At 37.3% G+C, this 13890-nt stretch overlaps 1 protein-coding gene across 1 annotated transcript in view; it reads left to right on the forward strand.

The window, feature by feature from the left end:
* The window catches only part of LOC150088147 (wings apart-like protein homolog), a 184899-nt gene that overhangs the window by 125202 nt on the left and 45807 nt on the right, over positions 1–13890 (forward strand). The window contains exon 11 of the mRNA XM_090370044.1: positions 1467–1576. Coding sequence (XP_090226170.1) covers positions 1467–1576 — 110 coding nt within the window. The remainder of the gene's footprint in view (positions 1–1466; positions 1577–13890) is intronic.

Consider the following 13890-nt stretch of genomic DNA (forward strand, 5'->3'; position numbering starts at 1 on the left):
TTCTTACAAAAACCGGGTAGCAACATGTCATTGAAGATTCATTTCTTGCACTCACACCTGGGTTTCTTCCTGCCAAACTGTAGTGCAATTATCGATGAACATGGTGAACAAAGATACAAAATATACAAAAAAGCGATGGAACAAAGATACAAAAGCAAATGGAGTGCCTCCACGTTAGCCGATTATTGTTGGATGGCGAAAAGGGATGCTCCCGAAGCTGAATATAAGTGAAAGGCAAAAAGGTCCGTGTTTGATATGGGTATGTTTGTAGCTACATCTTACTGCCATGTAAACAAAAAATATCTTGTATAAATATAAAAGCTACTTTTTTCGAAAACAAGAACCAAGCTGCCATTTTAAGCACTATTTCCATGATTAGCAACTCAAAATCTATAAAGTAAACTTACTTTCATGCCCGTAACAAGTTATGACCCAGAATTTGTTGTTCATTGTAATCCAAAACAGTTACATGAAACATCAACTGATCTAAGATGCACAGGACAGCAACAAACTATTCCAGGTATAACTTACATTACAACCATGTGCCACAAGCTTGAGATCATATAGACAAGGACAAGTCATCATAACCAAACTCTGAATACACACACAGACCCATTCTTAACTGTGCAGAGAAAAGTACCCACAATACCATAGATGTGTTATAAGCCTAACAATTAGACAATTCCTGGTAGAATTCCTGGCTTTCACAAAAGAATGGCAGAGAGCCTTCACTGCCAACATATTTGCTTTATAAATCCTCCTGAAAAGCCTCTGACTATTCAAGTTATTTTCTCTTTCCTTAGATTGACTAATAAAGTGCACTTTATGTACTGTGCTAACAGACAAAGTCTAACTGTTGAGTTGTCAATAATGCCAAGCTAGTAGGGTGCAAAAGTAGAGTGCACTATAGCCATAATTGTCAATGCACCATAAAAACCCACAAACCACATCTATAATTTTGTTGTAATTGAGGAGCATACTGTATGCGTGTGCACGTGCTTATGTGTCTGTAGATTCCAAACACACTGTTTGCAATCTGTAAACCAGTTGTTTGGAATATTTAACTTAATATTCCTATTCTCTTGATTAAAATGATACTAATTTGTATTACTTTTTACATGCCAGCGATTTCCCATTCAGTAAAAGAAAATAAATATGGCAAATGTACATTCCAAACAGATTTTATTATTAATTTAATGGTGTCATTAATTTTATAATGCAAATTATTTTTCAAAATAAAATTTTGTCAAACTATGTTTGCCATAACTTTTATTATTACTAGCACTAGCTAAAGTGTCAACCAGTAAACCTTATTAATACTTCTTCGTGATGGCTTCATCAGAAACTGTATTAAATTAAAATTAAACTTGTGTTTAATATTTGAAAATGAACTGAAATTTGTATGTCTGCCTTTCACTAAGTAAGAAAAAATGAGAAAATTTAGAACTGCTTTCTCTTTCTTTAAGATACTGATAATATAGAAAGTCAGGAAAGCATCCTTATGCACTTGATAAATTGTCTTCTGCTAATGTTCAAGAAAATTCAAGATTGCAGTCTCTTTGAATTTTTTATATTGGTATGTATAACCTATATGTATATATAATATGCTGATATCTGTCCATATGCATTCATGTGTTATTTAATAAATAATATAAAAAGTACAGATGTAGAACTCTAAATATAGCTTATATTTAAAATGAATTAGCTAATATATTTTTAGAAATCTTGTATTTAAAAAAAAAACAGAATATGCATATAATTACACACACATTGCAGTATTGACTTCTGCAATTTCAATTTTTTTGCTTGAGAGTCGTTTCTCTAAGTTGAAGTATATCAGTTAAAACATGAGTTACAACAGGACTCAGTGAAAATCCTTAGGATTGCTGCATGGTGGAAGGCAGACAGCTATGATTAATGGTTATTCTTCAGATTGGGGTAATGTGACAAGTGAGTACCCCAAGGCTGGGGACCACTGTTGTTTTTGATTTTCTTAAATGACATTGATGAAAGGATAGCAACTATAATGTCAACACTGGTAGAGTAGTTAATGAACAGCACCAGGTAGAGATTCTTCATGACTTAGAATTGATGGATGGTTAGAAAAGTGGCAGCAATGTTTTAATGATCAAAATGGCAAGGTCATGTGCTTGAAGAATAGTAACCCCAGAATAACTTATACACTTGGTGGAGTTTAACTAAGAACATTTGAGAAAGAAAGGAATTCAGAAGTTATGATATAATTTGACATGAATCTCTCTGAGCAATGTAGACAGGCAGCAAGGAAGGCTCACAGTGCCCTTTGGTTGATTTATTGAACATTTGTTTAAAGAGATAGAGAGGTTATAATCCCACCATATAAGGTAATTGTAAGACTACACTTGGAATAATGTGTCCAGATATGGCCCCACCTTAAAAAAACAAAAAAAAAAAAAAAAAAACATTGATCTTCTTTTAAGGGTCCAAAGATGGGCAGCTTGCCCAGGTGATTGGTAAAAGGGCATCCATACAAGAAAAGACTTCAAATATGTGTTGTACAGAACTTGGAAAGTAGGCACCTTAGTGGGGACCTGATTGAGGTCATTTAAGGGTCTGAGAGGTGAAAGTAAAAGGAATAGGGATTTAATTTTCAGTGTTATAAATGATTCCAAAAATAGGGACCATAAATTCAAATGACAAAGAAGAGGTTTATGTAGGATTGCCAGAAGTTTTCTTTTAGTCAGTGAGTTATTAATTACTGGAATAAGATACTTCCTTGGGTGGTTTAGGCTGACACCTTGAGCAAATTCAAGTCAGCTGGATAGATATGAGGGGGGGAAATCAAATAGGTATTTTATTTTATTATTTATTTATGATTATTTTTACTATTTTTTTAATATTTGGCTGGTGCAGCAAGTTTAGGGCTTCCTTGCATCATATGGCTAATACTATTACTAATTACACTAGACAACAATTTTAAACTTTTTTTCGATAACATGAACAAAATCAACTTATTTTGACTAAATCAGTTGATTTAGTGTGCTGAACATGAAAATGTAGTGTTACGTTTTCATGTTATGGGTTTGTGCTCCTTTTTTCCAAAAATTGTGAAGTTTTATTATCTAAATGTACTTGACTACTTTTCTTTTAAATGAATTGCTTGAAATAGAAATGACAACCAGTAAACATTCCAAATGTATAAAAAATAACATAGTTTAGCTTTATAAACACCTATTTGGATTTAAGTAAGCAATTAACCCCAAAAGTGGAGGCAAAAATAGGAAATCATACTACTTACAATTATATTTTCCTCTCATGTCCTCCCTTATCAGAAACCAGCAATAGTTACCCATCATTGCTGGATCTCACCATCCTTGATACCTCTTCTCCACAATGTGGATATCTTGGTGGAATCGTTCACCTTACTCGTCACTGACAGATCCCAAATGACTCTCATCAACCGGTGAAATACCACCACTTTGCTTATTGGAGGCTTGAAGTGGTGGAACCCATGTTTAGTCTCTAGAGCTAAGTTCCGGCCAACACTTCCCTATCTCTTCCATCATGCAGTATGATTGATGACTTTTGAGGTTATGATGAACGTCGTGGCGAGATCCAATATTCCGTACATTTCGAGGGTACAGCTCTAAAACGGTGTTCGCAGGCCGGCTGCTAGTTAGTACACCGTACCGAACCTATTGGTAACTCTCTAGGAGGCTTCCGGATCAGCTAGTGTATAATCTTGCTACCTCTACTCTGCCAGATAGTGACTGGAGGGAGTCCGAGTAGTGTGTATGCGGGGAGCATTGTCGAGGCCACGTTATGTCAAAGATCTGGGTATATTCTTACCACGTGTACACCATATCCAAAAATTTCATTACTTCATACAGCATGTCCCACCCACTTTTTCTTACTATTGAATACACCATGAGTTGTCAAACTAATAGAGCAAGCTTATCTGCGAAAAGATCTAAACCTCCCAAGGACTTCCTAATTCATTTCACAAATATACGTGGTCTCAATTCTAATCTCAATGATGTCCATTTCCACTTGCAGTCTGCCAAACTCCATGTACTTTTTCTGACAGAATCTCAGTTATCGGTTGATTCAACTACTGCTCATCTCATATGCCCAAAATATTCATTGTATGATTCCTTTCGCCTCAAAGGTGGTACTTGTGCATATGTCCGTTCTGATATTCCCTGTCAGAGACTTGGAAATTTGGAATCTACTCTCTTTGATCTTCTCTGGCTTAAACTCTCTCTACCTCATTGTGTCAAATTCATATGTTGTCTCTACCGTTCTCCCAACTCCACTAATCACTTGGAGCTCTTTGACTTCCTCTCTTTGCAACTTGACTTTCTCCAGTCCAACTTTCCTAACAGTGAGGTAATTTTCCTTTGTGATTTTAATGTTCACAACTCCAGCTGGCTTCCGTTTTCTAGTCACACCGACCCAGCAGGTCGAGATGCTGAGGCTTTTGCAATTACTAATGACCTGGCACAGATTGTTCATTTACCTACAAGAATACCGGACAATCCTAATCATACAGCCAATACGCTTGATCTTTTTCTCACAAACAACCCTTCTAAGTACACAGTCGAAGTGAGAGGTCCTTTAGGCACTTCAGATCACAACTTGGTGATTGTCTCTTCTCCAATGGAACCTTTATCTCATGGCTATTCCCAACCTCGTGTTGTTTGGCATTACAAGAATGCAAAATGGGATGACCTGCGAGACTTCTTTTCTTCTTTTCCTTGGTCGGATTACTGTTTCAAAACTTCTGATGTCAACGTTTGCTTAGATCGTGTCAGTGAAATTATTCTTGCAGGAATGGAATCCTTTATCCCACACTCCACTTTAAAATCTCGTCCCTTATCTAAACCTTGGTTTTTCCAATAAATGTGCTAAGGCTGTTCAAGAGAAGAATGTTGCATATCGTGATTGGCTTGTTTCTAATTCTTCAGTTTCATTTTCTGCCTACACCAAAGCTCGCAACAATTGTAAAGCAGTTATTAATCAGTCCAAACTAGAGTTTGAACAGGCTAAGAGTAAAAAACTTGCTTCTTACCCTAATGGTAACCGAGCATTCTGGTCTCTTTCCAAAGCTATTGGCTGCAAATTTTGCCCATCTCTGCTCCCACCTCTGTCCAAACCAGATGGTTCTGTTGTCACTTCAGCCAAGGATAAAGCTGACCTGCTAGCATCCCATTTTTCTTCCAGCTCATGTATTAATGATCTTGGTAAAACACCTCCCACCATTCCCAATATGCTCCATTCAATGCCTCCTGTGGTCTTCCGTCAAAACGATATCAGAAGGATTTTGATGAATCTTGATGCTAAGAAAGCTCCAGGTCCTGATGGTATTTCTCCACTTGCTCTCAAAACCTGTGCTCCTGAACTTACTCCTATTCTTTGCCGCCTTTTTTCACTTTCTTATTCCATAGGTGTTTTTCCTTCTGCTTGGAAATTTGCTCATATCCAGCCAGTTCCTAAAAAGGGTGACAAATCCCTCCCATCCAATTATCGTCCCATTGCAATTACTTCTACTCTTTCTAAAGTAATGGAGAAATCAATTGACTACCAACTCTTAAACTACCTAGAAACCTTCCGTCTGATCAACGATCGCCAGTATGGATTCCGTCAGTGTCGATCCACTAGTGATATTCTGGCTTATGTTACCCATTTATGGACTAATTCAATGGAAAGTTTCAGTGAAACACAAGTAGTTGCTCTTGACATCTCAAAGGATTTTGATCGAGTTTTGCATAAAGGTCTTCTAAACAAGCTTCCATCTCATGGTTTGCCAACTGATTTTAGTAATTGGTTATCCAGTTTTCTCTCTGATCGCTCACTGAGGGTGATGGTAGATGGCTCTCTGTCTTCTAACTCCTCCACTAATGCCGGTGTCCCCCAAGGTTCAGTTCTTTCCCCCACTATTCCTTTTGTATATCAATGACCTTCTTCCATTGACTGGAAATCCTATCTATAGTTTTGCCGATGATAGCACATTGCATTCAACTTTCCATTTTGAGAAACCTTGTCCTGCTCAATCAGCTTCAACTTCTCGAAAATCTGCTACCAATTCCTTAAATGCCGATCTTCAGGTAATTCTCCAGTGGGGCAAAGACAACTTAGTTGATTTCAACCCTTCTAGAATGCAGTCTTGTCTTATATCTCGCAAAAAAGGATTCTTCTGTTCCTATGCTTATCTTTAGTGACACTCCGATTTCTAGGCAAAATGATATATCTCTTTTGGGGATTACCCTGACTTCTAATCTCTCTTGGCACAAGCACATTACAAATATTGCTTCCTCTGCATCTAAAAAACTTGGTTTTCTCTTTCGCTCTCGGCGTTACTTTTCTTCCAAACCGCTGCTCACTCTGTATAAATCGCAAATCCGCCCTGCTGTGGAATATTGTTCCCACATCTGGGGTGGTGCCCCCAAAACCTCTCTCAGGCTTCTTGATTCCATTCAGAAGAGGGCAGTTAGGTTAATTAATGATTCATCTCTAACAGAGTCTCTCCACTCGCTTTCTCATAGACGTACTGTTTCTGCTGCATGCCTCTTCTACAGATACTTCCATGGGCAGTGTTCTTCTGAACTGGCTTCTATAATTCCCGCTCTCTCTTTCAAAACAGTCCAAACACGTGCCACCACCAGTCAACATCCATTTACTGTCCAACTTCAAACCCACAGAACCAACTTTTCATCTTCCTCATTTATTCATTCATCTGCCGTTTTCTGGAACAACCTTCCTTCATACGTATTTCCTGAAAATTACAATCTACAGAAGTTCAAGTCCAATTTCAACAAATATCTTCTTTCGTCTTCTCAACCTCCAACCCAAGCACTGTACTAAGTACTATAGGTTCTAATACCTCTCGTGTTTGGGGTTCACATTAAAAAAAAAAAAAAAAAAAAATTCCGGAATGAAGTCAGTGCAAATGTAGGAAGTGTATCTTCAGCAACATTCGGCACCCCAAAGCCATCTAGTATACCCTCCTTCAACTTTGAATCACTAATTTTTGGAAACTGACTTTTTAAGTACTCAAAATCTTCAATATTTTTGTACAGAGCTTTTACAAAATTTTTCGTGAGACCCAACTTATTGTGCAAAGGCGGGAGAAGCACCATTTCGGGTTTCACTAAAGATGTGCATTTGATGTTGAGTTTCCTGGGAATGTATTCTTCTTTGGTGGACCATTCCTTCACAATATAATGATGTTCTACTGCTCAACTATCCCATAAACACAGGAAACAACAATACTTAGTAAAACCACTCTGTAGTCCAAGCAACAAAGCAATTACTTTTAAATACCACACATTTTCCAACAATATTTCTTGTAGTGTAATGCATTTAATAGTAATGACGTGCTATCATAGGTTTCTGGGACCAATGGTTTGATATTACCATTGTATAGCAAAACTGATTTTAAACTGAGTTTAGAAAAATCTATGAATAATCTTCATTCTTCAGGATTTTGTTCTAATCCTAGATCATCCATCAATCCGTTTACATCTTTGCAGACACAAAGAGAACATTCCATTTGATAATAACCTGCAAACTTTTCCTTTCAGTTTCTAAACACAAAAATCCTCTCACAAAAAACACAATAGTGGTTTTTGCCAGCAAATTCCACTATTGCAACCTACACTGTGCTGCCACTTTATTAGGTACAAAAATGGTTTGTCCCAAAACGTTGCAAGTCACATGACCACAGTTGTGGATATAAATGCAGCAGAACAACCTTTCGTATCAGTTAAGTGTACAGACCGTAGCAAGAATGGGGACAAGGAGTGATCTAACGGACTTCAAACATGGCATGGTAGTAGGTGCAGACGTGCTGGACAAAGCATCTCTGAAATGGCAGTTCTGAATTTTTCACACACCACATATCGAGAATGGTTCAACAAACAGAAAACATCCTCTCAATGGCACTCCTGTGGAAGAAAATCGCTTGTTGATGAGAGAGGTCAGAAGAGAATGGCTAGAATTGTGAAAGCAAACAGACGGGCCACAATGTCGCACATCATGTCAGAATACAACCTTGGTGCGCAGAACAAAATATTGCAACGAACCACTAGTCACACTTTGTGGCAAATGGGCTACAACAGCCGACGGCCACATTGCGTACCTTTGTTATCAATGAAGAACAAGAGAGCACGCCTCCTGTGGGCACAGCAATACCAGCACTGGACTATCGTGGATTGGAAAACAGTTGCTTGGTCTGACGAGTCAAAGTTCCTGGTGCATCATGTTGATGGAAGGCTCAGAATTTGGCAAAAGCAACATGAATCCATGGACCCGTCATGTCTGATGACTACTGTGCAAGGTGGTGTAGGCAGTGTTATCATGTGGGAAATGTTTTCTTGGCACACATTGGGTCGACTGATACCCATAGATTCACATCTGAATGCCACATCGTACCTAAACATCGTTGCTGACCAAGTGCACCTGTTCATGTTGACAGTTTATCCTCAGTCAGATAGTTACTTCCAGGAGGATAATGTGCCGGTGCACAAAGCCCGAATCACTATGGAATGGTTCCAGGAACATGACAATGACTTTTCTTTGCTGCAGTGGTTCACTCAAATCCTATTGAACATCTTTAGGATGAGCTGGAAAGGGCTGTTTGCTGCAGGCCTGCACCTCCGTCGAATCTCAAGGAACTGCTTAATACCCTCATGTCTGCATGGTACTCCATTCCTGCTTAACATTTTCAGCATCTTGTTCAATCCATACCTAGACAAATTCAGGCTGTTTTGAAGGCTAAAGGAGGCTCAACACGCTACTAGGTAGGTGTACCTAATAAAGTGGCAGCAAAGTGTAGATCCTAATAGCTCAGCCAGTTGTTTTGAAAGATTTAAATCCCTAACCAAATCATTAAGTTCACTTTGCTCGATTAAGTGTGGGGGTTTGTCATTTTTAGGATTGTAACTAGGATCGGCAGATACAAGCTCTGGTGACTCTTGCTCTTTCCAGAATAGTGATTTCTTCACAACTAGGTGGAGTAGGAATAGGGAGTTCCAGTGTGTGTGTCGCACTGGTGATATTGCGGACAGAAGGTTGGGTTATTTTATTTTAACTCTATTTTTCCTTGAAAACCCCTTAGTATTTGTGAGGGGCAGAAATAATAATCTTCGAGGTTACTCGTTGGTTCTCACCAGATTATCGGAACAGCAAAAGGCATTTTAGAATTGTTCGCCTTCATCCATTCAGTCAGATTTACATAGCGCGTTATACAGCACATATGTGGTGCCCACCTTTTATCCTGATTGCCCACATGACAACCAAAATAAAAATAATAAGCTTGTTTCACCTTGTCTGTGATCGATCGATGTCGTGTCTTCACTGTAAGTAGCCCACAAACACAGCAAAAACTGTTTGGCGAATTAACTCATGCACAGCATTTTCACTCCACTTCATGAGTTTTTCACAAGACCAAAATGGAACTTTAAAACACCACAATCTACCACTAGATCTTGCAAATCAAAACTAATCCCAAAAATGTACATTTAAGGGCTAAAGACAGCTTGTCAACAAGTTGTCTTTCACAGATGTGCCTGGCCATCAGAAATATAGTAATGTCCAAACATGCTACCTCATAATAAGGATTATAGCAATATAATTTAAAGTAGTGGCCATTCCTCGGGGGCCATAGAACTAAAAAGAGGTATTAGTATACCATTAAACAACACAGATATTTCTCTTTTGTTACAATAAATTCGACTGGGAAAAGTACAGAGTGCGATGTTGGATGATTTCATTGATTTTGAAGCTATTTTACATTTTTTTAAAACTGTTTTTGCATTTTTCAAAAAAATGTGACGTGATAGAGTTTCTATAGAGTTTTTACTGTCATATTCGTAATCGGCACAGACAAATTAACAAAAAATGCATACTTTCACCCATGTTAGCAAAACTCTGTTGATCAGTGTTATTATAAACAACCAGCCATTTGTAAACTTATAACACAGTTCTATTACTTATCTGTATTCATTACTTTTGTCTTTATGAATATGATATTAAAACAAATACTGAAAAATGGCTCTTCATTTCAGTTATAGAAATTATCCTGTTTTTTATTTACTACACTATTTTATATTAATGATAATCATAGTTTTTGGCCTCCTGTTTCTCTTTTTGCTTTGCATTGTGTTTTGCTTAGGCTCATTTATTAGACAAGGAAAATGTACTGTTAGTTATCGGTTTTCATTTTTTTACTTCTTACTTTTTACTTCTTACTTACTTCTTACCATACATTTGCAGTATGGTAGTCAGTTTTAATTTTTGTATTTTACATATCATTAAGTATACTAAATTTTGCTGCTTTTTTTTTTTTCTTGTGTTTTATAATTTATGCAATTTTCATCATTGTCCAAATCTTTTATACCCAGTGGATGTGCTTGTCACTATGATAGTACATATCAATCCTTCATGCTAACCTATTTCCTGTTAGATGGTTAACCCTATCCAAAAATAAGTCCTCTTTTTGATGTGGTAAATTCACTTTACTCTTGGGCTTTTTCTAAGTCTATTGCCCTGAGTTTCTGCTTTGAATATCTAACTAATCTCTCTTTTTTCCATATTTTCTAAATGCTCATTCCATATTAAGTTTGCTTCACTTACCTTTACCATATATTTATTACTGCAACAATTTTTTTCTAATTTCTTTGTTTGTAATATCATGCTTGTATTGCTCTCTCCTGTTAATTCATATTTTTTTCCTCAATTTACATCTTTTTTTTTTTTTTTTTTTTTTAATGAAACCCCACACACAAAAGGTATCAAAACCTATAGTACTTAGTACCTTGCATGGGTTGAAGGAGAAGTATGGGGAGAGGGATGCTGGAAACTTTGCTCTAGAGACTAAACATGGGTTTTACAACTTCAAGCCTCCAATAAGCAAAGTGGTGGTATTTCACCGGTTGATGAAAGTCATCTACCACCTACTGAAGATTCTGATTGTTTAAATCTTACCAAGCTCTCACCTTAAGTTAAAATAAGATTGAAAAACTATGTATAGCAGCTAATTTTTTTTTTTTTTTTTGCTTTAAATTTATTCTGTTGTTTATTTACATGTTTGATCTTCCCTCCTCATTAAAGGTTCTACCTAGATACATAAAATTACTAAGATCTTCCCTCCTCATTAAAGATTCTACCCAGGTACATAAAATTACTAAGTTGCTTTTATCTGTTTCTCTCAGCTTTCATAACTTTTTTGTGTAACTTATTTTACATGTCAAATTCTCTACAACCTAGATGGAATTTATTTAAAGATCTTAAAGATCGTACAAGTTACTATTTAAAGCAGAATGTCATTTGCATATAATAATACTGTATATTCTAGCATATAAGTAAATCTTTGAAACACTAAAAAAATTGTCCAAAATTTTTTCAATGGGTTGACTTATATGATGAGTACAAAATCATATGCTTGACTTGAAGGCATGTGCTAGCGCTTTAATAGTTTTTCTTTTCTACATAACTTCTTGGTTCTGCTATGCACATTCAGAATTACCTGTCTTTATAGATCTTTCCCCACATACTTTGTTTCAATTTAAAATTTTTTCGATTCTGCAACTAAAGTTGTGTTAGAATCAGGAATACCATATAACTTTTGAGCAAGAAGGTTTTTGTATTTGATGATTACTTGCGTATATCTGAGCGCTTTTCAGTTATTGTTCATTGTTATACTTTTTACATCTCTTATTCTTGGCACTAATTACCATTTTAAATTTGCTCTACGTAAGGTGGCATTTCAGTCTCAAATCCTCTATTTACCCTCATATCTTCATCTATTATGACTAAAGAGGCCTGTGCACTCTGGATTCATATTATTATTTTTGATTATTACAATACACAGAGCAAAACAGAGACAGAATAAGTAATGACAAGTTTAATATTAATTGGAAGACACAGATACATTAAATTAGATACATACAAAAGCTTTCGTTTAGTTTGCTAACCTTCATCAGTTAAACTGACAGTTAAGAGTGTGGAACATGAAGGCGTGTACTGCCAGTCATGTATATGAACTGCGTAGTTAATTGTTGGATGTTGAAGCCTGTGGCTGTGACACATGTTGCCAACGTTTGTCATTCATCAAAATGATTGCTTCAATGATAGGGTGGACATGACATCCACTGCTCCTGTTGACTGAGGTATTAGAGCATGTGATGTTCAACGACTCCAACCAGGCCTGCTGCCGGTAGTGGCAGAACCTATCTACGATCATTTCGAGGTTGGCATTCGAGGTGAGCGGACGCGCTTAGACAGGGCTCCTCAGTTAAGTGGTTTACTTTTGGATAGTGCTTTTAAATATTTGATTTATTTAGATATTGTTGGATTATTTTGTTATAGGTTTTCCTGTAACTGTTTGATTTTAATAATATTATAGATATAATTTTTTAAAGTTACTTTCATTGATATTTATTTAATTTTATAATGGTAGTTACGAGATCTGCCTTAAACACGTCACAGGGTATCGTGACTCACACGGAAATAGCAGATGGCGATTTACGGGTGAGTCATGATTTAATCCATTGTGGAACCTGTGGAATGTTTTCCAAGGTCGACCTGGTGACTAATCCTAGCTCACCTGGGGATTCTTTTCTTTGTGATCGATGTAAGGAGTGCACCGATCTTAAATTACAATTTGGTGCATTGAGGGAACAATTTGAGTCCCTGAAAAAACGAGTGCTTGCCCTAGAAAATAATGCATCTGGGAGCTCGTCAGGGACTCAAAACTCCAGCAATCTACCAAGTGATGCACACCCGATTCGAGCCTCAAAACAGAAAAACCAAGTGCAAACTACTCTGGTTAAAAAGGACATTGTATTATTAGGAGACTCCATTGTCAGGGAAACGGGGAATATTTTTTGTAATAAAGATAGGTGGAGGAGAACCAGGGTATGTCTGCCGGGAGCAACTATTGATGATGTCACCAACAGACTGTCAGATTTTAAAGGGGGTAAAGAAAATATTATTATTCATGTGGGGACAAACGATATTAAACGTACACGATCTGACGATTTGTTGGAAAAATACAGAACCATGCTGAGGAAATGTCGCGAGCTAGGCCATAATGTCTATGTGTCTGCAATTCTGCCCAGACACGATAGGAGGGATTATATGTTAAGAGCCTTGTGGATTAACTCAAGACTTGAAGGAATCTGCAAGGCTTTAGGGGGTAAATTTCTATCAGCATGGCCCACACTTGTAGGTAGAAGGAATTTGTTTTGTAGAGACGGGATACACTTAAACAAAGGTGGTGCAAAAGTTTTTGCCAGTATTATTGAGGATACCTTAAAGGTTCAGGGAAACTGCTAGTTAGGGGGGATGTGGGTAATACTGGCACGCGTTTATCTGATAATATTGGTCAAAGTAACTCTTGCACATACCTCAAGAGTTCTTATCTGTTACCCCAACTGGACGTATTATCTAGATGTTCTGGGGGCACAAACGTTTCACGTGGGCGGGTAGCTAATGCCAGGGAAGAGAGCCTAAAAAACTTCAAGGGTTGTGTTAGGGTTGTTAAATATACAAGAACAGTAAATCTTAATTGTTTATACAGTAACGTTAGAAGTGTCGTCAATAAAATGAGCGAATTCGAACTGCTGGTTAAAACAAGTAACGCGGACATAATAGGGCTTACAGAGACGTGGTGCCACCCGGAAATTGGGGATGATGAGTTTCAGTACGGCTTGTATAATGTATTTAGGAAGGATAGGTTAGATAGAAGGGGTGGTGGGGTAATGCTTCTTATCAGAAGCAGCCTGAGTGCGATGATAGCTTTCCCGGATTCAGACGTTTCACATGCTAGTATAGAGTCTGTATGGTGTGAGATAGTTGGAAACAAAGGTATAATGCGAGTAGGAGTAATCTACAGACCAGGTGATTGTG

Source organism: Mastigoproctus giganteus, chromosome 3 (genome assembly GCF_048544385.1).
Source record: "Mastigoproctus giganteus isolate SK-2022 chromosome 3, ASM4854438v1, whole genome shotgun sequence".
NCBI lineage: Eukaryota > Metazoa > Arthropoda > Arachnida > Uropygi > Thelyphonidae > Mastigoproctus > Mastigoproctus giganteus.